This window comes from Cimex lectularius, unplaced genomic scaffold, assembly GCF_000648675.2.
Source record: "Cimex lectularius strain Harlan isolate CLEC.00 unplaced genomic scaffold, Clec_2.1 scaffold16, whole genome shotgun sequence".
NCBI lineage: Eukaryota > Metazoa > Arthropoda > Insecta > Hemiptera > Cimicidae > Cimex > Cimex lectularius.
The window spans coordinates 1,760,741-1,787,558 of NW_019392679.1; the positions used below are offsets into that span (position 1 = coordinate 1,760,741).

At 33.2% G+C, this 26,818-nt stretch overlaps 4 protein-coding genes across 5 annotated transcripts in view; 2 read left to right on the forward strand and 2 right to left on the reverse strand.

Annotated features, from left to right (window-relative positions):
* The window catches only part of LOC106661495 (fringe glycosyltransferase), a 56,380-nt gene extending 52,576 nt beyond the window's left edge, over positions 1-3,804 (reverse strand). Inside the window, exon 1 of the mRNA XM_014384940.2 lies at positions 3,465-3,804. Coding sequence (XP_014240426.1) covers positions 3,465-3,608 — 144 coding nt within the window. The 5' untranslated portion in view covers positions 3,609-3,804. The remainder of the gene's footprint in view (positions 1-3,464) is intronic.
* Positions 3,805-7,856: 4,052 nt separating this feature from the next.
* On the forward strand, positions 7,857-10,136 carry LOC106661496 (PXMP2/4 family protein 4-like). The gene is made up of 3 exons (XM_014384941.2): positions 7,857-8,308; positions 9,346-9,477; positions 9,733-10,136. The coding sequence occupies exons 1-3, from the start codon at positions 8,036-8,038 to the stop codon at positions 9,916-9,918; spliced, it is 591 nt and encodes a 196-aa protein (XP_014240427.1). The 5' UTR covers positions 7,857-8,035; the 3' UTR covers positions 9,919-10,136.
* Positions 10,125-12,537, reverse strand: LOC106661497. Its single transcript, XM_014384944.2, has 4 exons — positions 12,357-12,537; positions 10,899-10,947; positions 10,738-10,827; positions 10,125-10,683 (listed from the first exon to the last, which is right to left on the reverse strand). Exons 1-4 carry the CDS (start codon positions 12,403-12,405, stop codon positions 10,353-10,355), a joined length of 519 nt encoding a protein of 172 aa, XP_014240430.1. The 5' UTR covers positions 12,406-12,537; the 3' UTR covers positions 10,125-10,352.
* A 257-nt stretch (positions 12,538-12,794) lies between these two features.
* The window catches only part of LOC106661348 (E3 SUMO-protein ligase RanBP2-like), a 29,611-nt gene continuing 15,587 nt past the window's right edge, over positions 12,795-26,818 (forward strand). For both annotated transcript variants that reach the window (XM_024225575.1, XM_024225576.1), the window contains exons 1-11: positions 12,795-13,252; positions 15,481-15,706; positions 15,769-15,942; positions 16,005-16,174; positions 16,239-16,384; positions 19,609-20,014; positions 22,761-22,878; positions 22,959-23,177; positions 23,249-23,363; positions 25,606-25,765; positions 26,471-26,776. In XM_024225575.1, coding sequence (XP_024081343.1) covers positions 13,181-13,252; positions 15,481-15,706; positions 15,769-15,942; positions 16,005-16,174; positions 16,239-16,384; positions 19,609-20,014; positions 22,761-22,878; positions 22,959-23,177; positions 23,249-23,363; positions 25,606-25,765; positions 26,471-26,776 — 2,112 coding nt within the window. In that variant the 5' untranslated portion in view covers positions 12,795-13,180. The remainder of the gene's footprint in view (positions 13,253-15,480; positions 15,707-15,768; positions 15,943-16,004; positions 16,175-16,238; positions 16,385-19,608; positions 20,015-22,760; positions 22,879-22,958; positions 23,178-23,248; positions 23,364-25,605; positions 25,766-26,470; positions 26,777-26,818) is intronic.

Here is a 26,818-nt window from a genome sequence, read left to right on the forward strand (position 1 = left end):
GAAAAACACCGAAACTAGTCAGAAACGCACAAGCTATAATTTGAAAGTTAAATATTTTTCTATTTCTAAGCAACAGTTCTTTCCCACGTATCAATTATTTATTTTTTATTCCATTAGAGATCTTGTGTAATAACAAACTGGTTTACATCCTAATTGCGCAGTCTAGGCTTATAAACTGTTGATTAATTCTAATATTAATAGTTACATTCGTATTGAACACACATGGAAATAAACTATTAGAAAATCCTGCTGTATCGTCATCAGTGATTAATTTTTGTCTACGGCAGGTCTTTGTTTTTACAAGGATGAGCTTTTGCCACACGCTGTTATAATCTTGTAATAATCAACACTGCTTTCAGATAAAAAAGATCTGACAAAAGGACATTTCTCCTCAGCCACCCTTTCAGAATAATAAAATGGATCTCTCGACCACATTTGTTGGTGTATTTCACCGAAATTAAAACTAACTGTGTGACCACTCCTACGTTCTAACAATAGCATATTGTTAAATAGCATATGTTGTGAGTGAATATATTTATTAACGTGAATGTGTAGTGTGAGAGTCGATGCTGAATATTGAGTAATGTAATATATGTAGAGAGTGATGGGAGAATATCGAGTACTTCACTTTAAGAATGTATGAGAGTGTGAACTGGTTTGGATCTAGGAACAGCATGCGTTGGGTGTTGAATCGACTTAGCTGTAGACAGTACCCGAAACAATGTACACACACGTTCAGATTTGAGCTTGTATAAATCCAAAATCCAACATATTTAAGAGGTGGTAGTTTGTCATTGATGCTTGAACGGGATGGTTAAAGAAAGATTGAGGTGCTTCTTGGTCATTGCCGATCATTTTCGTCCGCCTAAGCTCGGTATTTTGGCCTGTCACACAAGTTTCGGCATTTTACAGCTTCAGTAGTTTGTTTGAGTGATATTTTGTATATATGTAGTTCCTGTTACTTCCTTATTCAAGAGTAGTTTGTTCCTTCCATTATTCGCTTTCCGACATTTCAACAACTTCAGTGGTTCGTTCTGTATGTTGTTCTGTCAGTTGTGTCCTTTTATCGACCCACGAGCCAAACGTTCAGGCTTCACTGACGATGATCGGAAACGGCCAAGCCACAGGTTCATCACCCCCGTTGACCCCACAAAATAAGATGTGTAACATTTTTTCCGATTTATCAGAAGCCTTTGAACGGTTGATAGAGCGAAACGAAGATTATACAACTGATCGACTGTGACGATTCTACCTATCTAAGAAGGTGGAAATTAAAAGAATACAATGGTGCGTTTTGCACGGTTACACCGTTTCTGTTCAGGAAAATGACTGCTTGATTTTCAATCGATAAGGAAAATATGCATCGTAAAGATGTCCGTATCATGATAAACTTCTTTTTTTTCTTTACTAGAGATAAATGGCATAATCGCAGGGACTGAAATGTAGGTAAAACTTGTCAACAGCAGTTGACTGATTAAGGCACTTCGCGTTATGGAGTTCGTTCGTTTTCATAAAGTTTTTGTACGTGTTTATATTTCGACTTAAAAGTAAATATTACGGAGGTAGATGTTGAACAATACGCATCTGACTATTGAAATGATTTGACGATTGTTATCCTCCTTAAAATGGAAAATACAATAAATTAAGTTTTTTTAAACAGGGGAAAATGTTTTGTGGGGCAAAAATTTCATACTAAAACAAATTTCTGATTCAATTCAGTCCCGTGAACTTATGCTGTCCAGTCAAATTCTGCGAGTAAATGAATTCGCGTGAAAATATATTATAAAAAAAAAAGATTTGTTAGAATTAATATTTGGATTTTTAATTCCGATCATTCCATATATCTTGTTACTGATTACTGATTTATATAAGCTAAAATCTGCACATGAATGTCCACATGTACAAACACGTGTAGAGTTGAACCTATCACTTCTCACAATTCGCCGGCAATTCCAGCTTTTGTATCATTTACAATAAATTGCCTGTATGCCTCGAGAATCACCCACCTCGGGAATTGGCAGTCTGGGGACAGATTGCATCTTAATATAAATAGTAAAGGTGGAGTGAGCATGTGAGTATGAGGTCACTTCAGTTAAGTGGGAAAAGTGGAGCAACCTTTCTCTACATGCCGTGCACACAAGTGGGCTTTGGTCGTGTCAACCTGGTATGGCCTATCCTTAATCGAGTGACAATGACCCTTCTGCTACGAGTCAAATTCTCGGCGGGCCACCTATCGACAAAGCTCTTGATACGTGAGAAGATATATCTTGTTGGAACCGAAGAGATAGTGTTGATGAATTGTGTGTAAATATGTGTGGTGATTAGTGACCGTTAGTCGATGATTATTCGGAAATTGTGTACCCCTTCAAAATCCAACGTATATAAACATAAAACAGCAATATCTCACTGGCACTCTCAACGCGACACGCAAGAATGGCACAATTACGCAGAAAACTAACCCTGAATGAGTAGAAATACTTTGATTATAAAAAATATTTTTTTGCTTGTATAAATTCACTTTTTTCCACATCCGACATGGATTTGTTAAATTTAAACAATGTTTGTAAATCCAGGCCCTGAAGATGATCTCAATAAAGATCGAAACGTTGGCACGATACAGAAAATGTTTTTCTTAAACCTACATCGGACCAGACCGCATCTCACGATTTCCGAATAATCATGTGTGTAGATAATTTGTTTAAATAATCTAGTAAAGGTAAGCCTCAGTTATCCATGAAAAATATGGAAAAGTAAGTTAAAGCATGTAAACAGGGAAATTCTCCATTCATCAGTAATGCCATTAAAAACGATCCAGCAGTCTAAAATTTACACCATGCTGAGTTACGAACCTCAAATTAAGACCGAGTGCCAAAACAGCGAGACTGGGCGGACCAGAGTGGCCTGAAACGACCAAACTACAAACACAATTTTATTTGCAATATTATAATATCAATAATTTTTTGAAAAATATATTAGGGAAAGTCATATAATAAATACAAAATGCGTAACTGCCCTGTCACTTGAACACACCTGTCAACTGTCAAAATTGTTAGCATGACCCAAACCATCATACTAACTCATTTCAATCAACAACGAAACGATTTTCCCAGGAAACCCTGAGAAAATTTCCTACACATGTTTCTATTTATTTATTTTATTATAATCTGGTGTTTACATTAACAAATAAAAATAGCAGTTGTAAACAATTGTATAGCCTTAAAAATAATGTAGATTTAGTATTAACTTTTTGTCATATCTTTTATCTTCTTCTTTTATTACACTAGTTATTATTGTCTGTACGTCCTTAATCTAAAAATTAATAGATTATCCATAATACTGTATATCTTAAAACAGAGGACAATACCCCCTGAGATTAAATTCTCTAGGATTTATAACTGGAAAATATGTTAGTTATATTTTAAGGTATAATTGAAACCATTTTAAAAGGATGGATTGTTTGTTACCTGAGCCCGTGCTGGGTCATTGAGCGCGAAGGTTTTCCTGTGGAATAGAAACAGGGTAGCGCAGACACAGAGAGAAGTCATGAGGAAGATTTGAAGGTACCTCCTAACGCGAAGCATCTTATGGCTGCGGGGGTGACAACTCATTTTTGGCGGATCACATGTTTGTTAACTACGCGTACGACTGGGACGGTGAGAGCGAATGTAGATGACAAACAACACGTACGGACCAAAACGGACCACTGATTCCACCGCCGACATTTTCGTCGGTTGACCTCAATTGGCCCCCACCAGCATGGGGAAAGGTGATGGTGGAAGGAGACGGTCAACGAGTGGTGGGTCGAGTACGATCATCGCCCAGATTGAAGGTGACTGAGATTTGAGAGTTGAGTCTAACGACCTCTCTCGGCAGCTGCATGCATCATACAATCCCTTCACACAAAATTGGTTTAATTAATTTATTAAATGACGATATAATGTGTTATGTCACTCCACAATCTATGTAAAATATCTCAGTATGGAATGAAATTTAAAATTCATAATTTTATTTTTGAAGGTCAATTTGAAAGAAAGAGACTCCTTTGTCAAGCATTCAAGGAGTATATTGCATTAGTCAGAACTTTGAAACCAATAATTTACAAGATTAACAAATATGAAAATGCCATGTGTCACTTAATTGAAGGTTGTCACTGCTTGGTTCCATATAGAGTGTGTAGGAATGCCACCCAATATGAGAATTTTGGAAGTTCCCAGTTTTAGAGGAAATAGGACTGTTTTACTATATATAGACTTTATAGATATATCGTCTTGTGTTTCTTAGTGTACGAGATGAATAAATTTAAATTTTTAAATAAATATTAGTTCAAATGTTTAGTGTGAATTTAGTATGGGGACTACCTATCAACCCTCAATTAGATTTGTCTATAGCATGTAACTAGAGGGTAATCAGGTATCACATACTGAACAACCCTAAATGAGTGAATGGTATGTAAATAGGAAAGAATGTATTTAAGAGTGAGCAGAGTGTGAATGGGTGACCGATTGCATTGAGAACTGAAATGACCTAGCTGCTGATTGACCTTGGAGCGCAAACATGGTGACAGACATCAACCGATCTCTGACCCAGACTGCTAACTCCTGCCGAGGTGGGTGATTCTCGAGGCCTGCTGGCAATTTATTGTAAATTATACAAAGGCTGAATTGCCTGCATTGTGAGAAGTGATAAGTTCAACTCTACACGTGTGTTTGTACTTATGGACATACACATGCAGATTTGAGCTTATTTAATAATCAGTAACAAGATATATAAAATGATCAGAATTAAAACCCCTAATATTAATGCTAACAAATCTTTTTTTTTTTTTATAATAAATTTTCATGCAAATTCATTATCTCGCAGAATGGACTGGAAAGTATAAATTCATGGGACTGAATTGAATCAGAACTATGTTTTTGTATGACATTTTGGCCACATAAAACATTTTCCTCTGCTTAAAAAAAACTCAATTTGTCATATTTCCATTTTGAGGATGATAGCCATCAAAGCATGTTAATGGTCAAATGGATACTGATGAACTTTATTAATAAATATAAAAATCTACTTCACCAACAGCAAGATGGATTTAGTTGCACGTCTGCTTACAGTTTTAAAACCATAAGTTTTCATACCAAATGAATTTAATCTCCCATTGGATTTGTTGTGTTCTTTAGTTACCCATGATTTCAGTTCTTTTTTAATATGACCATAGTTTATGCCACAAGATGGCTTATGAGCCTATGAGTCATTCTGAGGCTCTCATATACATGTTTAGATTGAGATTTCAGAGATTGACTTTTTCCCAAATCCATCATTGTGGCGATAAAATAATCCAGGTCTTCACATTTCAAAACAACATTTGTGAACTGCTTAAAATCCATAAAAGAGGCATCTAAGCCAAAGCCAGACACTACGACCCAAAGCTCGTTCATTCAATAAAAATATAACAAGGTCTAGCCCACTTGTCTCCATTTTTGCAACCAACAACTGAGGTCTGTTGTATTCAAAATCCAACTTCTCATTATTGGGCACTGACTACTAATTATAAACTCTAATTGACCTGTGACCAATTGACCCATGTCACTTGACTCTACTCCTACTCATTGACCAGTGATTAGTGACCACCCTTGATAGCACTGAATTTTCCAAACATCCTCAGATGGTTCTATGTGGGGATTTCTTTCCGGTGCCTTCACCATTTTTCATTTCTTGAGCTTCTAAAGAAAACAAGAAATGTGTTGTTCAACTTGAACATAATCTCATTCTAACCTCGTTTAATACAATTAACAGAATAATCTTTATAAAATTAATTATTAATTAGTAACACAGCTACAAAAAGTCTTCTCATCATGTTTTAAATAACCAAACAATTATTGAACCCTGTGTGGATATACTGAAAATTCTGAATATAAAACAGTTTCAATTATAATAAAAAGCAGTAAAATAAATCTCATTTTTCTGATTGACAAATTTTTTAAAACAAATTATTCTTACTGAAAAGTTTTTCTTCTTAAAAAACTAGCCTTCCAACTGAAGTAACCAAGCATATTTTGACACATATAAACCACAAAGACCTTAGGGTCAAATATAGACTTGCAAGTAATGTGACTAAAAAACCTCAAGGCAATCAAAAAAATTATATTCTACATCTCCCTGGCTCTCACCAAAAGCTAATTGTCAGCTACAACTCGCTAAACTCAAAAAAGAAAACACCCCACCATATGTATACAAACAAAAATTTTTAGAAATCCTAGAGAACTTTCCGCATGCTACCTTAGCATTTACTGATGAGTCGAAAAGCTCAAATGGAGTAGGAGCTGCTTTTATGTCCAATAATAGGAAATATCTTTTCTCTCTTTCTCCAATGTGCAGCAATTTTAGTGCTGAGCTAGTGGCTAGTGGACATAAATGTATAAATATAATCTGCCCAAGAAGTAAAATATTATTAATATGTTCTGACTCGCTCCCTGCCTTGTCAGCACAGAATGATCCCTTCACACATAACCATCTCAACCAGGAAATATTTATGGCATTAAAAGGTGTTTCTGAGAGAGGTATTGGGGTTGTTTTCTTGTGGGTTCCTGGTCACAGCAGCATTGCTGGGAATGAGATTGCAGATAGGGCAGTCAGACAGGCAGCTATCTAATGGCTAGAGAACCACCCCCTGTAGTTCTCTAAGAAGAGGCTGCATTAGTGGATGTTTTAAGGCAGCTATGACCCTTAGAGGTTTTATGCCTTAAATTATTACGACAAAACACATTCTTCTGCACTGTCCAATGTACTCAGCCTACAGACACCACATCTCTTATCCGCAAACCCTCTATAACATACTAAAAGATGATCCAGACAACATATATCAACTTTTCCAATATCTTCAGACTGTTGATTTAATGAACAGGATATAAATTAGTGTGGCCTTTGCCGTTTGTGTGGGCAGGGGGAGCCTTGTTCCCTGAGGGTGGGGGCCGGGGGTTGGGCGCAGCGGAGGATCGAGCGCTTTGCATATGGGTGGAAAAGAATACCCCGGCTCTTGAGGGATGTGGATGTTCACAGCCCATGCACATCTTTTCAGGAGAGCCGGAACAACATAAGTTCAGCGATAACATCACGCTGTTTATAGTGCTTGTCCCTCTGCAATGTGGCTGCTTCTCTGGGGCCGCGGCCGCACCGGTTCGTGCGGTGGGGAGGCTGCATTAGTGGATGTTTTATGGCAGCTATGACCCTTAGAGGTTTTATGCCTTAAAAAAAAAAAATTAAAAAAAAATAAAAAATTCTAACATCTGTAAAGTTTAATCAGAAGTTATCAAACATCTGACACCCTTCAAGTCTATTTGTCAACTTAGAAATCTTAATTAAAACAGGGCATTACGTAAAAAAGAATAAATCCTGTTTGGAATATAAGTTCGATGTTATTTTTCAAAGTATTCAAGAGCTGGATTCAAAAACTTGACCAGTCCAAGAAACTCGATTGATTTGGAAATGTTTAACGATTTTGGTACTCATTTTTAATATCCAGTAATAATTTTGTATTATTTCTTTTTTTAACTTTTTTCTGTTTGCTGAAAAATTTTTAATTGTTGTCAAAAGTGTTTGTCCGATTCTATAAAAGGCTTTGTCCTAATGATAAAAGTCAATTCTACTCCTAATTCTTAGACTATAAGTGTCTAAAATATCAATTTTAGTTAATAAAGATTAGAAAGAAAAGAAAAAGAAGTCGAATAAATTTGGAAATGATACCTAATAGTGATGATGACATAAGGGCATATGGGTATGGTACCATGTTGCGCTTGTAATTTGTATGCGAGCGGTTGACAATTCCATGTGTTTCTGTCTCCCCTCCACTATAGCAACCTCATCATCTGACGCATTTGCCATGTTACAAAAACGGTGCATACGTAAATTCAAGGATTTCACAATGACCAGCACGAGAGCAAACCGGGATAATTATAGACTCGAACCAAGCTAACGGAGCCTCAGCCGGTTGTTCATGTTTATGCTACAATAGTCTGATTTGTAGGTACCGTCGTTGGGAATCGCGATGTCGGCGAAAAGGGGCGCCGCCGTATGGAGGAAAATCGTGAATTTCAGCAAGCGGTACCCAATCAGCAGAGGCATGGCATCTTATGCGGTCATATGGCCGATCGGAAGCCTCGTTCAGCAGCACATCGAAGGCAGGAAGGAGTACGACTTATGGCGTGTCGGCAGGTTCTGCCTTTATGGATCTTGCTATGTCGCCCCCACACTCAACATATGGATGAAAATTGCTAGGTTCATGTGGCCCCAAAACACCTTTTCCGCCGCCCTTTCAAAGGTAATTTTACTTTTTTTCAGTTACAAAATTCCCTTTGAGGGCCCTAAGAATATTGCAATCGTACTCAACTTCAACCTTAAAGTTCTAATAACTACATACTCTGAAACTATCACAACCGGCACGACGCTCTGTTTTGTTACTGTTTGCAGAACCAAAACAAAGGGTTGCCTTGTATCTCTTGACTTTTTCTTTTCTAAGATTACCAGATTTCTCAAGCTTTTTATTTAGAAATTTTGTTTCATAATATGTCTGTTTATAGCCAATACACCTAAAAATACCATTCTCAGAGTACCAAATTATTGTATTGTGAGATTTCTTAAAGGGTCTGCAGGGCAGTGAACTTGTAGTTTGGTCGTTTCTGTTCATTATGCTATATATCTTGTATGATTTGGTCTGTCAGACACGTTCCGGCCCCATATTCAGTGTTGGTCTGGCAAAATTCCAAAACGTTTAACAGGCCAAACCATCTAAGATAGACAAAAATGATCAGAAACACCTAACTATTTCATTATAATTTGGTCATTTCGATAATTTTTCAGTCCATATTTGCTAATTTGGTCTGTCAGCCACTCATAAGTCCCCATCTTCAGTGTTGGGTCTGGCAAAATTCCAAAACATGAAACAGCCCAAACCAGCTAAGACAGAGAAAGCCCTCCAGTCTTGTAACTTAGCTTTTAATACAGAAGTTAATTTTCCTCTGCCTGTGTAGTTCTGCTTCTCCCCCAGTCACCACCACCCCATAATCCTGAGGTTGGTTATCAATGTAGACATGAAATCAGAAAAAGGGGAATAACTCCGAAACTGTTGAGATTCAGGCCATAGTTAATTTGGATTTGGTTCCATTTTGAATGAAGACTCTACTGGCAAACACTGTATTTTGATTGGTTGTTAATTTAATATTCAAACAAATAGTTTAAAAAAAAAATATTTGACTTCATTCCTTTTTTTTACTCTTACTATATTTTCTTGTTAAATCCCATCTCCCATATCTGTGTTCGATGTTCTAATAACAGTTTTAAATTTTTATTATTTTTCAGGCTCTCATAGAACAAGTGACGTACACTCCATTTGCCATGATAAGCTTCTATTTTTTAATGTCATTACTCGAAGGAAAAACGACTGACCAAGCGAAGGAAGAAGTTTCTGATAAGTTTTTACCGACATACAAGGTATCATATCCTCCATATATATATATATATATATATATATATGTATATATATGTATGTATATGTATGTATGTATATGTATGTATGTATATGTATGTATGTATATGTNTATGTATGTATATATATGTATATATATATGTATGTATGTATATATATATATGTATATATATGTATGTATGTATATATATATGTATATATATAATTTATTTCTTGTGAAATATCATTCTAGCAATATACGATATTATATTTTGTTTCAGGTCGGTGTATGCGTTTGGCCAGTTCTACAAACAGTCAATTATACAATGATCTCTGAAAAAAATCGGGTACCATTTGTCAGCATTTGCAGTCTGGCCTGGACGACGTTTCTTGCCTATATGAAACACCTTGAAGGTTCTCATTTTAAACAACCTATTCCTATCCCTTCACATCATGATAAAAAATAACATATTTTTGTTGTTGTTAGCAAATTTTTTTAGTCAAAAATAATTCTGTTTATATATATATTTTTTAAATTTGTAAGTGCCGATTTGATATTCTGTAAATAATAGTCGTACAAAGAGAACAAATATTTTTGTATAGATGTTAGGTTAAACTACATAAGTTTAGAGCTTTAAAAATGTGATCATTACCAAAGGTAAATAAATGTACATTTTAAATTGTATCATTTTTTAAAAATATCATACATAAATTTACAGCTATAAAATCATTTGTGATACACAAATGATTTTTTTTTTTAACTTTAATTGACAATGATAGAAATTTTAAAAGAAAACAAATGTTAAAACTTGTAGTATTACATTAATGATTAATTCTTTATACAAAACCCTCTCAAAGAAATAGTGCTACTAAAATAATTATCAAATAATTCTATTTATATTTATTTGAACAAAAAGGTCGGTTCATGACTATCGTTTGTGGATTCGCAAAATTTCTCTAAATTAAAATCAAAATCGTTATCTAAATTTTTCATTATCGCTGCTCTCTGATAGCAGTGTATTCGATCTTGAAAGTTCTTTTGTATAATTCTGAGCTGCTTTCTTTGTTGTTCATATGCAAGGTTAATGAGACAAATATTATCGATTTGATCCAATAATCGCTTTACTTCTTTAATACTCTTATCTTCCCTCTGTTCGCATTCTGACAAAAAACGCTGCATATCTTCGCTGAGATGAGACCTGAAGTCGAATTCGGCACATGGTTCGCACTTGCTGCAAATCAGAATGATGTTATCAGGGGATATACAATTACTATTTACAACGTACATTTCAGTTTCCAGTCTTTCCTTCCTCTGCTTAAGGACATGGTAAACGTTTTTCCAATCTTGTCTTTCTCGTTGACAAATGTTTGTATAACTGAAATTGCAAAACACAAGATTAAAACAAGTCTATTTTTATAATTATTTTATATTAAATTGGCAAATCACTTTTTTATGTCCTCACTCTTTGCTTCATAGTCTTCAATGGCTCCTTTATCTGAAAATGTAAACAAAATATGATGAGTTTTTATTTTCATGGCCTCTCTCTTCTCTTGAATTTTACTGTCGTTATAAAAATGTGCTGCACTATTAAAATTTAAAACTATGAAAAAATTTAACTTTTTTTTAAACAAAACAAACAATGGTTTTATTTGTTAAGTTGTTTCTGAGCATGTTGGTCTGACACATTGTAGATTCAATAGTGGGTCTGAAGGAAATATGTACTTTTTTTGCTGGCAAAATCCCACCACTTAAGATACAGAAAAAGCCAAAAAACACCAACAGCAAAATGATCTGAAATGACCAGACTGCAAGTTCATCACACCATGCAAACCCCAAATCACAATCAATGTATTGTTTAAGGAAAAAAACGTTCAATTGGTAATGCATTTACATTAATAAAAGTTTCTGTTTTTAAAACAAATAATTTTAATTTATATTTGAGTAGTTTTAATATATAAAATTATATTGAGGATTGGTTATTTTTTCATGCATATTGTATCAGATGCATTTTGGCATTTTACTAACGCTGTGTACTCATCATTGTACCATATTCCAGAGTAAGAACTTTGGATTAGAGGATCTTACTTGCTAGGTTTGTATATTCCTTGCCTAAAGCTTCTTTCAGGCGAGGCGGTTAACTGGCAACTAGTTGATGGTTGTCAAGTGGTGTAACCACATAGCAAATGATTACGAATCACAAGTTCATGTTCTTATGCTCACTGGTTGATTCAACAGAGAACACACAACTTGGCATTTGTCCTTCATACCAGTCACCTTGTTGAGTAAGTGTTACAATTTGAAGAAATTCATATTTGCCCTTTGGTATGATATGAAATCTAAAGAGTATAGTGATAAAATTAAAAGGAGTGAAGTGGCTTGGCTAGAGTCAAATGCTGAGAAGGTAATATCAGTACATAATAAGGAAAAATCTTCGTAAAAATAAAGAAAATTGGTAGGATGATCCATAGGCTACTTTCAGGCAAGACTGGTTGTTTCTCCAACTACTGGATTGTTGTGTGAAAGCTAAGCTTCAACTGAAACTTCACCCCAACAACTTTTCCCTTTCTATATAATAGACAAATGAATTTATGTGGAACTTCAAATAGAGCCCTATATAGTACACGAATAAACCTTGAAGTTTTACTCCTTTATATTTTATAAAATCTAATGGTTAAGTAGTTAATATGTGGTATCTTTCTCCTTTTAACAAACTGGTAGGCATTTATTTTTCATCCCATATCTTGGCACGTGTTTTTATATATGCATATGCTTGATCATACCAAGTACTTTTAAACTGAGCTGCAGATTTCATAAAATATTTACTCATTGTAAACATTTTTTTAACGAGTATAATAAACATTCACTCAATTACAAACTATGGAGATACAAAAAATAAGTACGTACCTTCATTGGAGTGATTTATATCACTAAGTAAAATTTTCGACTTATTCATGATTTACAAGTCCAACGGACATGTACACAAATGGCATAAAATACATGAAAATCACTAAATAGTGACAACGAAATAGAGAACTTAAAAAGAAGACAAAAAGGAAAGGACCGTTAACAGTATGAATCGATCTTTCCAGATTCGATACTTCGACTTTTTTTTTAAATGATGCTGGATTAATAATTATTGAAATTCTTTCGATTTTATTATAGACGATTTTTTTTGAAAAACAAAATCATATAAAATGATTTATGGAAGTTGTCGAATTGTTTACTCAGAATATTTTATTTTATTATTTGGTAATTTTTTCGTTTAAAAGTAGCTTAAAGCATTTGATCAACATAAATTAAGCGTACTTTTTTTTTAACAAAAGGCAGTTTTGTTTTATAAAGTAAAAATATTGTACATGTTTTATTTTTGCCGGAAAAAAATTATAATGAATTGTCAGAGGTGGCCCCTCCTAATTTACACAACTAAAAATACTAATTGAAATTCGAGATACTCTAATTGAATGAATGTTTATTTTCTGTTTTATAAATTTTTCAATTATTTTAAATGCGTTATAAAGGGAAAAACGGATTTCAACGATTTTGCCCAATTTTACCGCCATGATGCTGTAGTCATGGTGGACAATCGGGCTCGCCGTTGGTCGAACTTTAACTCGTTTCGACAGTGGTGAAATAGCTGACACGTTGAGACTCGATCGGTTATAAATGTTGTAGAAAAATTCATTTAGATTTCTCTTTTTTTAAATTATTTTAAGCCGTCTGCTTTCAACATGTTCAGGAGCAAAGCGGACGTTGATCGGCACGTCCACAATGTCCTTCGTAAAGTGAAAAATGATAAAGAGGTAAACTATGAAAATCCATTAAAACACTTATGCGGCAACCTACACGACATTATAATAATTTATTCGTCGTTTTTTTTTTTTTTTTTTTTTTTTTTTTAATAAAATGCACAATTACGTAATAATTGATTCTGCTTCGTTTAACTCTCTTTAACTAACAACCGACGGTTGTGTGTCGCATAGATATATGACCTATCTGTATTAATCTTTATATAATGATCGGCAGCATGTTATTACTGTCTGATTTCCATGATTGCTCAAAATTGCTGATACATCCCAGCTGCCATGTATCCTGCCAGGCGTAAAATTTTTTTAAATAAATTATTTTATCTTTTAAAGAAGTTTATGGGAAGTTGAATTCTTCTTGCCGGGCAACGAAACAGGAAGAAACCGTATTGACTCGTCTGAGAATAGGGCACTGCAGGCTCACCCATGGGTATCTGATGGCTGGAGAATCGCCTCCTATTTGCCTCTTATATAGGGAGTTGGTAACAGAAAGACACGTAATCGGGAATAGTGTTAAATACGACCAGGCCAGAAGACAATACTGCCTGCTAGACAACTATCAGAGATTCTTGAGGACAAACCTTTGAATAATAATTGCTATTCGCATTCTAATGAGTCTCTGGATTATTATTATTATTATTATTATTATTACAAAAGCTAGATAAGCTTTAGCTGCTCAGCCACCTTGTGGTCAAATTTGATGATGAGTGTTAAGGCGGCAGAATGTAACCCGTTGAAGTTGATCGACTTTCTTTTTCTTTTTTTAAATACACGTTTGATATTTTATGAGATTTCTTATTCAGTGTTTGCAGGGTGATGTACATGTGGTTTGATCGTTTCAATTTGGACTGCCTGTTGTTGCTGCATTGTCTGCCAGGTAGGTAGGAGGGTTTAGCTGAGTTAGTCTATCCGCTGGCTGGTTTGTTAATTTATGATTCCTTAGTTAACATATCACACTAATCAGTTGTGGAGTTGTATGATTATATCTGATCATTTTTTCTGCTTAGGCCTGCTTTATTGGTCTGTGTCAGAAGCGTTTCATCATCTTTTTGTGGTTATTTAGTATATTAAGTAGTCAATCGCAGTCAAAATTGAATACTAAACATTAGTTGTGGGCAGTTCAATAGTATTTGTTCATTTTGATCCACCTGTAAGATTTGTATCGGCAGTGAAAATAAATAAAATAAATACAGTTGACTTGTTAATTTGAAACTTGATAATTCAAATTTCTTGATAATACAAACTTGTCAGCAGGTTATTTTGGTAAATCGAAAAATGCTGTGAATTTTGATACATTCTTTAAATAAAATATTTTTTGTAACAGGTGAAGAGAGAGCATTCTATTAATTGAAATGGAGCCACTTCCTCTCTTTATATTTTGAACTTTTTTTATAATTTCCTCTAAATTTCTACATATATATGTACTTCCTTGAAGCCTAATTTTTCCTAGATTGTCATGTTCAGAGTTGGGTTTTGTCAATGTGATCTTAGGAATGATCACTTTGGAAATCATTTAGATAAGAACGCCAGGCCACATTCAAGCAAAACTATTTTATGATTTTTTTTTTAATACTGCATCATCACTTCTACAGTTGACCCACTGTTTCATTATTTTTGTTGTGTTTTATATATGTACAATTTAAGTAAGAACCTTCAAAAATGCATATCAACTCTTAATAATTTTTCTATCCTCTTGATAATTCGAAGTTCTTGTTAATTTGAATTATTTTGTGGTCCTTGTGTTTTGAAATATCAGGAGTCAATTCTACATAGTTTTATCAGTGTGTCTTGAAGTTTGAATATTTGATTTATTTGGGACTATTCTGTGTGGTCTGCAGGGTGATGAACTTGTAGCTTTGCTATTTCCAATTATTCTTTCTGCCTTATTGTCCTTTTGTGCCTACTAAAAAGATAAACTCAGGAGAATGCAAACAACCCAACTATTGCACCTGGCAAAAATCTTAAAATTTTCAAAAATTGTCGAATATTTGCCAATCTTGCGTTTTTTTATTCAAATGCTGTCATTGCCCTTGAAATTTTATATGAAAATTATTGGAAGGAAAACATTTATGGTCTGACCCCTCATCCATGTCACTCAATAAGACGGAATCAAATTAAAATTCATTTTTATAAAAAATAATAAATAAATTTAATTAAACAAAGTAGAACATTTTAATGGTTTATGAATCACAGTTGTACTTCATTCTGTTATTTTTCTGTTGCAGCGAAATTTGCGATGCTGTAGCATTGCACAGCTTTACTACAAATTGCAAGATTATGATTCGGCGAAACGATTTGTGACAATGTACCTGTCTGAGAAACCCGACTCAGCCATTGGATACAAACTTTTAGGCCAAGCTTGCGAAGGCCTGAATCAAATTAATAACGCTTTGACAGCTTACAAAAAGTCATTGCAGTTGGAGGCTAATCAAATGGATCTGGTGCTTAAAAGTTAGTTTTGGTGATTTAGCTTTTGAAATCTATGATATCAAACCTTGTATTTTTATTTCCAGTATGTGATTTGCTCTGTGATAAAGATGTGGAATTTGATTCAGCGATGGCTAAGTATTGGGTTGAGAAGGCATCTCAATTATTTCCGCACGAACCTGTTGTTTTTAAACTCAAGGAACGGTTGCTAACAGCCAATATGAACGGAACGTCTAATGATTTAGAGGGTCTTTTACTCGGTAAGAACAATGTCCTGTTTGATTGTATCATTAATTTAATTGTGTTGACTTTATTTTTGAAGCTGAACTAAAAGCTAGGCCGAATGATGTTAACATCAGAATAAAATGGCTGATGCTTCAAGTAGATTCCGGACGCATTGTACAGGCTTACAACCACACTCTTGAAATAGAGTCTAGACAAGTCCACAGCAACTGCCTTGCTTGGTATCAGTGCGTTAATCACGTATGCAAGGTAATGCTATTTGTTACACTTTTGTAATTTTAAAACTGAAATAATAATTTTTTTTCTTGCGAAGGTATATTCTGAGAAAAACACCAGCAAATGCGATTGGATTTTTTATATCCATTGGTTTTGCTCCCTCAACCGGATTTGTGCCCTTACATTGAGTGAAGTCGCTCAAAATACAACTGAAATCACAGAATGTACAGAAGCAGTTTTCAAGTACGTTTTTACTTTCATTTTACTTTTCATGTTATTTTACACAATCGTTTATCACAAAATTAGGATAGGTTTGTTCCAACACAAAATTATAAACTAGTTGCCAACTAATCCATGAATGATTGACTGTGCTTACCCTACCATCAAGTGATCATGAATTGTTAACTTGATTAGAATGCTTTTTTCCAATCTCAGACTACTATAGTCAAACGGTGCCTCTGTATGGTTTGTAATTGTAAACATTAAAATGTTTTGGGTCATAAATGGAATTTGAGAATGAAAATATTTTAAAAAATTAAATTTTGTAGCCCTCATATTGTTACCTAAAATTTCACTTTTTAATATAAGGTTCTACTTCGTCTTCAACTATTATTCAGAAATCGTGATATGCGGTCTGTTGTGATGTAGGTTTCAGAAAAACATTTTCTTTATCCTGCCAACGTTTCGATCTTTATTGAGATCATCTTCAGGGCCTGGGATTTACAAACATTGTTTACATTTAACAAATACATTTAGGATGTGAAAAAGTGAATGTATACAATGCAAAAAATATATATATACATCTTCCTATCAACTCGGTGTCCCCTCGAAGAAATATACATTTAAAACGGCTTCCAGGGCAAAACAGCGTCCTTATATGGACGCCGATTCGCCGGGCCAGTGCTTTCAGCTCATCATCATCAGCATCAGAACAACACATGTACCAATTTTTATGTGGATGTCCAGATTGCGCTTGGTGCCAATGTTTGATTATTGAGAGTTCACGCAAATTCAGACTGAAAGCCACTTTCGTTTTTGTATATTTTAAAGACTGTTTTAATCTTACATTTCTAGAGTAGTTTTCATGTGAATTCCTGGACATTGTGGAATATTTGGCAATGAGAAGGTGGACCATTTGGCAAAACTGGCCATCCTTAATGGAGTTAAAACTACAAAAACACCAAAATCCGATGTGGCAGCTTGGCATAAAAGAAAGTCTTGGCAGTTATGGCAAACGGAGTGGGAAACGACTTCTAATGTCAAACTGAGGGAGATAAAAAATAGTGTAAAACCTTGGGCCTCATCTCATAGAAGTTCCAGGCATGAAGAAGTTGTCCTTGCTAGGCTTAGAATTGGTCATTGTAGGCTTACTCATTCTTATCTTATGGCAAAAAAAGAGACTCCGCTTTGTGATGTTTGTGCAGAAAGAATAACAGTGAAACACATTTTGACAAATTGCAAAAAATATGTAGCAGAAAGTCATCGGTTGGAAATTCCAACCAATCTAAAAGACTCGCTTGGTGATGACTTCGACCAAATAAACAAACTAGTAACTTTCCTTAAAAAAACTAAACTAATTTCGGAAATATAAAGATAAAATAATATAATAATTTAATAAAAAATCATTCAAATCTGTAAAAGAAAAAATTTGAAAATTGTCGTTCCTTCTGGTGGAAGCTAATTGGCGTACTCCTATACGGAGTTCCAGTTGATAGCAAGATTTATATACAGGGTGAATTGCTACTCGTGCTACAAACTTCTCCAGTAGATTCTTCACCCTAAAATGAACAAAAAAGTTCATATTGTCCATGGTCCGATTCNGCCCTGAAGATGATCTCAATAAAGATCGAAACGTTGGCAGGATAAAGAAAATGTTTTTCTGAAACCTACATCACAACAGACCGCATATCACGATTTCTGAATAATAGTTGAAGACGAAGTAGAACCTTATATTAAAAAGTGAAATTTTAGGTAACAATATGAGGGCTACAAAATTTAATTTTTTAAAATATTTTCATTCTCAAATTCCATTTATGACCCAAAACATTTTAATGTTTACAATTACAAACCATACAGAGGCACCGTTTGACTATAGTAGTCTGAGATTGGAAAAAAGCATTCGTTTTTCTGAAACCTACATCACACCAGACCGCATCTCACGATTTCTGAATAATAACGGTCACTAATCACCACACAACATTACATACATTTATGATAGCAAATTAAATAGAATATTTGAGGTTTTTTGAGTTCACAAAATATTGCATATTTGAGGAGTTTTATTGCATATAAATCTGGGTTCTAGTAATAAGTAAGAATTTTTGATTTGACAAGAATGAAAGTGTGGGAATCATCTCCGCAGGTTTCTAATTGCCAGTCCAATTCTTAAGTTGTTTTGATGAAAACGGCCATCTGACAGTTTGAATATGTGTTTCTAGTGTGTTGGAACACCCAAACTCAACTACGCATTCACCCGCCAGTTTGCTGATGGTTTGGATTTGTGTTGGAACAAACCTTTTATGAATGAATGTATCTCGTATTGCTTAAATCTATTCAATTAGATTGATAGCTAATTGTTTTATTTAATGAATTCAAATTACTTTTTCTTTTGCTTCTTATAAGTTATAACTCATACACAATGAAATTTATCTACTACCCAATCTGTTCAATTATTATAGCTAATTGATTTTTTTTTCTGTGAATTCTGAGAGTTGCAGTCATGAATGAGTTAACTGGCAACACATTTCCTTATTTTATATACAGTGATACGTCTGCATAGTGGACACTTCTGGAAAATGGAATATTGTCTGCTATATAGAGGTGGCCACTTTTTGCCGAAGAGTTATTGTTCAAAGTTTAATATTAAAAGATAGGCCATAATCAATAATTAAAGTCATATTTACTGATTTTGAAAATGATTTATTAAACACAAAAGAAGATAAAAAAAATGTTCAAATTGAAGACATAAAATTTTCATTTTTTAATTGTAATTTTCTATTAGGCTTTTTTTGTATTTAAAATTTTATTTTTGACATTCACTGAATTTTCAGTTATATTGAGGTCCCTCAGTGACTCTTTAGAAATGGTTACAATAGTTTCTTAAATTATATCAATTTTTTCTTTAAGTGTCAAATGCATGTCAGGAGGCATATTTGATATCGCACCAAAATCCAGTCATACTGAAGAAGTGCATAAACATGTTCGCAAAGTTGCATAATGAAAATTAAGTACTTTGAGAAAAACACATGGACAAAACACATAGTGGAAGTGGCGTTTTTCAGAAGAAGAAAAGTCCGTTTTGGCATAGTTTTAGATTCAGAATACAGTCTGCTTTTTAGAGGTGTCTGTTAAGGGACTTTCACTGTATATAGATATTTTTATTTTATTGACTTTTACAAATTTTCATGTAATTGTGATTACATGAAACAAACTTTGAATTATATATTTTTGTTGTGTTTTTAATATAGTTTAGATCAAATCCTGAATCAGGCATACAAACAAATTGTGAAAGCGCCAGAAATGTACAACGAATTTTTGAAGCACGTTTCAGCCCAACTGGCCTTCTACTTGGCATTACTGCTAATGAAACAAGCCAAAAAGGAAAATTCAATCTGGAAGGATGTAAAAAAAGCTCTAGGGCCTCTTTTCTTGCTTGCAACTGTCGAACCTCCAAGCTGTGATGCTGTTTGGTGCCTCTCACTCAAAGATTCACATAGGAAACTTGTCGGGTATTGGTCACACGAAGGAATGTGCAGGCTTGTTCAAGCCACTCATGTTCTCAAGGCAATGAGCCAAGAATCGCAGACTCAGAAAACATTTATTGACAAGATAAATCATTACACGACAAGTGACTGGAGAGGACAAATCTATAAAGTAAGTAATACTGAAAAGTTTTGAATTTTTTCTTTAACATTATTCACGTTCACTCAATAGTATTTATGTTATGATAAACCAAAATACATCTTCTAATTATAGTAGTATCATTCAGTTACAAGCGGTTTATACCTATGTTATACCTAGAGCCTGGATTTATATGCAATGAAAATTGTCATATATGCACTAAATAAACCTTCAAAATATATATTCTAATTTGCTCTAAAAATATTAAATACACAGCATGAATGTCAGAGAAAATCACCAACTAATCACTAACTTATACAACAAGGCATAGTGTTTTATTTTTCGCCTCATACTTATTCATTTTGAAAGTAAATAGAACAGAAAAATTTCGGTAAAACAAAAACGATATGATTTAAAATAAATAATTAGGCTTAATTAAGTACATTATTTGAATTTAAATGGACAATGAGATACCTTTCAAAGTTAGAGTTTGTAAAACTACAATGTTTTTTTACATAACAAAATATTTGTACTTCCAAAAAAAATTTTACGTATCGACATAGTTAATGGGAAATTTCTTAAAAGAACTTAAAATCAAATCCAGTCAGTTTAGTATTGTTGTTAAGATGTTATTCATATCTTTCGTAACATAATTAATGCATTGATGGAGATTTTAATTTCTACAGAGATAGAGAAAAATTTCGGTTTTGTTTTGAAAAGATAAATCCAAGCTATTTTAGAAGAATTTGAATATGCACTTTAAGCTCATTATTTGAATTATTATTATTTTCTTTTTTTTAAGTTTCTAGGTTGAAAATATGAAAGGGGTTTTGGAATTGTCTATTTTTGTATTCCAAATGATGAAAAACAAAACTTTAGAAAAAACAGTTCTTCAGGCAAGACAAAAACTAAAGACTAGATCTTTTGGAAATAGGGACTTCAAAAATGATGCAGATTATTTCGAGATATTGTGCTTTTGCTTATTTCTTTGTTCTTGGCAATTTAACCAATCCCAAGAAATTTTCTACTTGTTTGTTTCTTCTCATGTTCTTAATTACCTATTTTATTTTTTTAAGTATTCAAAAATGTTTCAAATTTACAATATTCTTTAAATGTGCAGAATTAAATTTAAAATCATTGTACCAAGGAGGTGCGATGAAATTTTAGATTACCATGGTCATAAGTGTCATTCATAACTGTTAGCAAAATGTGCAATTGCATACAAATCTGGGCTTTAGTCACAACTAAGAATTGTCAATCAATCATTATGAAATACATTTTATAGTTTTAATAATATTGAGCTTCGTATGAGACTAAGTATAAATATCTTTAACCTTCCGTTGGTTATGGGGATGATGAGTATTATTCCTACTCGTCTACATTTTTGCTATTTTTTACTGTTACATTGGTACACATGGCAGACCCGTCCTTGGAGCTTGCGATTCTCATTTAGAAGCAATTCCAGGGATTAGAAGCATTCCATTGATATTGTTGACAGCTGTGATTACCAGTGTTTGTAATATTTTTGTGTGTTTGGAGTGGTACGTAACTGCTGTTAACCATTCTCGTTTGTCAAATTTCATAAATGTGAAGAGATGAAATTTTTCATATGTGAAGTCACCAAGACACCAAAAATTGTAGATTTTACAGTAGTACTAAGGGGAGGGATACATTTGAAAAAATGACATACAGTGTTTCACAATACACAAGACACTGGCCCCTTTGCATTTTCATTAGAACGACTGATCAAGCTGGTATAAATTCATTGGTATAGCACAAAATAGCGTACCCACAAGAAAAATCTCAAAAGGAAAATACTGTGAAACTTGGCTCACCAGCATTTCTAGCCTCATGTGGAATGTCGGCTCAACACAAATTTGCAACGTCAACTTGTACAAGTTGTTGAAAGTTTTCTTTGGGGGGGGGAGTCACTGGAAAAATAAAAAGGGCAAAAATTTCCTTTAAAACTCGAAAAACAATCAATACATCACTTTTGCCCATATCCCAACGACAAAACAAAACTGCATGAAATACTCAAAACTAGCATGAAATGCAGTGATCATTAGATAGAGGTGTGTACTGACAGCTTCAAGAAACGATTTCACAATTTTAATTTGTGTCTAAAAAACTTAGAAATATAAATGTTTAAATAAATGGTTTCACTTAAAATAATATTTATTTATTTAGAAATCGTGAGATGCGGTCTGGTGTGATGTAGGTTTCAGAAAAACATTTTCTTTATCGTGCCAACGTTTCGATCTTTATTGAGATCATCTTCAGGGCTCAAAGTGCCTGGGCACTCTCGACATGACACGCAACAATGGCACAATTACACAGAAGACAAACACTTTGAGCCCTGAAGATGATCTCAATAAAGATCGAAATGTTGGCACGATAAAGAAAATGTTTTTCTGAAACCTACATCACACCAGACCGCATCTCACGATTTCTAAATAAATATCGATTAACGGTCACTAATCACCACACATAAAATAACATTGTTTTTCCTTATGTTTTTCCTTCTATATGTCACCCCCATGTTACCTAGCTTAGGTATCATAATTGTGTAATTACTAATGGAAGGTTAATTTGATTATTATTGATTTTTTGTTAGATTTTATAATTTTTTGTATAGATTAATATTGTGTTTTATGTCTTAAAAAAATACAAACTATCCGTGACTTTATTCATATTACTAAGGTATCTTTTTTTATAAGTTAAAAAAATTCCAAAATGTTTGGAATTTATTTCTAAATTATAAACGGTGTTTCTGTTTTAGGCATATGTTTCTGGCAGGGATGATCAACAAATGAGTTCGTTTTTTGTGAATTCCAACGTGTTTGTTAAAATTCCTCAGTCATTTCCATCATTAGATAATTTGAAAAATTCTTTATGCAGTAAGCATTAATTTTTTAATTATCATTATTGTTTTTTATTGTATTTGTTCGTTAATTGTATGATTAAAAATGATTTTCAGGTCGTTCTTTTGAGGTGCACTACCCTCGAAGTTTACATCATTTAGTTTGGTTAGGACTTCAATCGATTGAAAATCGTGGCCAGATTTTGTCTTGCAAACTATCCTCGACAATTCCTTTAAATTCTTTCAAATCGCTTCAACTCACTGTGAAAAATTTACAAAATTGTGGAGTTGAATCACTTAATCAGCTAGATGTTGAATCATTCCTATATACATCAAGTAAATAATATACAATAATATATAAGTCAACATTATATGATATATATCATAATTTTGTTTTTATATTCTAGTTTTCTCAGTAAGCGCTCTTCAGGATGAGACCAGTGGTTTTTCTGGCTTTATCAAACCGGCAATACTTCCTGCAGATATTTCTTCACTCCTTTGCACACCAGAGCAATCTAAATGGTATTGTTATAAGATTTAAATAATTTATGAAAAACAGTCTAGTTTTAATTATAGTATTTAATTCATTAAACATACCAATCCTTCGCTGACAGAGTCACTGTTGACAAGAGATATTGGTGCTCACAGTTTAGAAACATAGAGCTTTTACTTCATAAAAGTTAAGAAAAAATATTTAGTTTTGCTGTATTTATGTACATCTTGTTTTATATTTTTTCATTTTATATTAACCCCATGCACATCTGCCCAATGCCACAAAGTTTCCCACTGTCCAGATTTTCATTGAGTACTGTCGAAGACAAAAGAACTGGACATTCATATTTTTATTTTAAACTGTATGTATTTTTGTTGTCATATTAATTTCAATATGCTTATTTTAACATAAACCAAGTTAAACGAGATCAAAAACTTATGAGCACTTTTAAGTCAACTTATCATTTAATTTTAATGATTGGCAGAAAATTTATCAAAATGCTGGAATACCATTTATTGATAGAACGAATTAAACTTAAATCTATTACATGGCTTTGCTCATAAAATTAAACTAACAATTTATTTTATTACATGGTTTTGCTCATAAAATTAAACTAACAATTTATTACATGGTTTTGCTCATAAAATTAAACTAACAATTTATTACATGGTTTTGCTCATAAAATTAAACTAACAATTTATTACATGGTTTTGCTCATAAAATTTAACTAACCAGATTTGCGATCAGACAGTCGAATACAAAAGAACTGGGCACTCATATTTTTTGTATTTTATTTCAAACTATATGTATTTTTATCGTTATATTAATTACAACATGCTTATTTTAATGTAAACCAAATTAAATGAAGATGAAAAATTCATGAGTTTTTATAAAATTATTTAATGGTTTGGCAGAAAATTTATCAAAACACTGGAATAACTTTATTTAAAACAATTAAATTTAACTAGCAATGTTTTAAATGGTTGTACTTATTAAATTTAACTAACAATTTATTACGTGGTTTGCTCATAATAATACATTAAGAGCAAAAGGAGCTTTGCGATGGTGATACAAGCTGTGTGACTACATGGCTTGCGCTTGTCATTGGAGGATCACTGGCAATCAAAAGTGTAAATGTTGGAGCAAATTTTTGCTACAATTTTTCTTCCACTGTTTGATGAAGCATTGTCATCATCATAAAGTTGTCAGATTCAATAAAATATTTTGTTATCGGTACTTTAAACAGTGTGTATAGGGGTATCATAATGTATAAAGTATACATTAAAAAAAATGCTAGCCAATATGGTAGGTGTTACTAGAGACAGACTCAGGCATCATTCCACATCAAAAGTTCACCAATAAAGCTCTCTAATTCTCTTGTAAAGCAAATGTAAGGCTGCTCTCACACTGGAACCAATTACCATTCAAATTTTGATGGTCCAATGAATCGACTAACTTTACAGAAATTTACATATTATTTTTACAAAACTTACAGAACTCAATGTAAATTATGTATAATTTTTATATATTTATTCTTACGCACACACACAAAAGTTTGCACATTTGATATATAGTAATTTTCTTGTTGGTCCCATAAACTGTCCTGGGTGGGAATATGTACAGTCCGAACCTCCATGGCGGGCTAGGAGGGCCCTCCAGTTCATAGTAAAGTCCAATCTTGTTTTTTATACCATTTGCTTCTCGCGACTCGCAATAATTCAAATAAAAAGGACGGGTATAATTGAAAAGGGCTTTATTATCTGTATGTGTTTGTATCATCCGCCTATTTTCAAGTGAATTCACACTTTTTTGCGCATATATGCTCCCATAAGTTGTGAGATGTGAGGCCTTACTGCACTTTTCTGTTCATAAATTATCTATAAAGTAAACTAAAATATTCTGAAAAAACCATTTCAAATTCATGCCAACCACTATGGTCAGAAAAATAGCTCGACTAAAAGTTTTTTGAATGAGTAAGTTATATTTAGTTGCACTCAGACATAGTAAGTTCCAATGTGTGACCAGCCTAATATGAGAACCGCTTCATAATATGTGTCTACCACGGTGAATAGACCTTGTTGACATGTTTCTCCAATGGAAAAAGACTTAGGTGGTTATTTACCGACCCTCGTCTGCAAAGGGTTAAGATTATTAGTACTAAATTGATTAAAAAATGATTTTGAAAAATAATTAAGACAGTGATTATGTTAACCTTCATTGGCGATACATCTGTTAAGTTATTCATTATTTATAAATTTGTTTATATTTTAGGTGGAGTTTTGCTTGTGGTGTAAAATCAGGTTCTCACAATACGGGAGGAAACAAAATGTCAGAATTACGACACATCCTTCAGAAGGGTATCCAGATTGTGAGGGGAGAAGATTTACCATTGCCCCTTATTATTGTTTTAGCAAGAACATTCGCTTTTAGGGTAATTTATTTAAGAAATATGTTTATTATCAATGTGAAACATCGCTTATGTAATTATGGATGAAATTGTTGCAAATTGAATTGTTTCCTCCACTTAAGACTATAATTTTTACTATACTACTATTTACTATAATTTTTTGTCTAAAATTTATTATTTTTTTTAGTAAAATAGATTTTTTGCATCGTTTGGTTTAAAGGATTTGCAATTTTGACCACCAGACAAGCTCAATTTAAACATTAAATATGTTTATAACTATTTAATTAAAATAATAATTAAATAATCATTTACATATACATCTATACAATGGCATTTATGAAAGGATAAATACCAATATAACCGGAACCCTGCTAATTGGTGGAAATGTGGGAAGTATTGTGTGGCATAGAAGAAACTATGTCTTAAAAAGTGGACACAATAAGTCTAAATTCAAATGTAAACTGCTGAAAAACGCATTTTTTAACCTTCATTTTCCTTTTGCTTGGTTTCTGTTCATTATTTTTAATTGCTTAGTTTTTTATTTAACAAGGACAAACTAAAGGTTTTGTTGAGGGTTTTTTTGGAAATCAATTCAGGTCTTTAGAAAAAAATGTTCACCAATTTTTGTAATAATTTTGACTGTTTAGTGAAAAAGTTCTATTTCGAAACGAACAGTTTATATAGAAATTATGTTTGATGTTATATAATCTTTTTACTTTTGTTTTGAAGGCAGAAGAAGCCGAGAAAATTGAAGAAGCTGAAGCTTGTGACAACAGAGCTTTGTATCTATGGCAGAAAGCCTGCCAGCAGTTGGAACAGTATGAATCAAAGGAAGGGTTCAGGCAAAAATTTAACACTAGTAATAAAATGTTTGAGTATCCTAATAAACAGCTGTCTAATGTTGAGGTGGCTAAATTACTGAATGAAGGTCGCTATTTTATCGGCTGTTATTACATGAAAATGGAACAGTTAGAACAGGCTGTCGAATTGCTAAAACCAATCAAAACAGTTGATGCCACTTACCGTCTGGCGGAGGTAAAATTTTTTAACTTTTGTTTGTTTAAAGAAAACATGACA

Coding starts and splice junctions, on each gene's coding strand:
- LOC106661497 (XM_014384944.2), bottom strand. CDS start 12,405: ATGAATAAGTCGAAAATTTTACTTAGTGATATAAATCACTCCAATGAA. Junction 10,828..10,898: donor AAGAGTGAGGACATAAAAAA/GTGATTTGCCAA, acceptor TTGCAATTTCAG/TTATACAAACATTTGTCAAC. Junction 10,684..10,737: donor GAAAGACTGGAAACTGAAAT/GTACGTTGTAAA, acceptor TCTGATTTGCAG/CAAGTGCGAACCATGTGCCG.
- LOC106661496 (XM_014384941.2), top strand. CDS start 8,036: ATGTCGGCGAAAAGGGGCGCCGCCGTATGGAGGAAAATCGTGAATTTC. Junction 8,309..9,345: donor TTTCCGCCGCCCTTTCAAAG/GTAATTTTACTT, acceptor ATTATTTTTCAG/GCTCTCATAGAACAAGTGAC. Junction 9,478..9,732: donor AGTTTTTACCGACATACAAG/GTATCATATCCT, acceptor ATTTTGTTTCAG/GTCGGTGTATGCGTTTGGCC.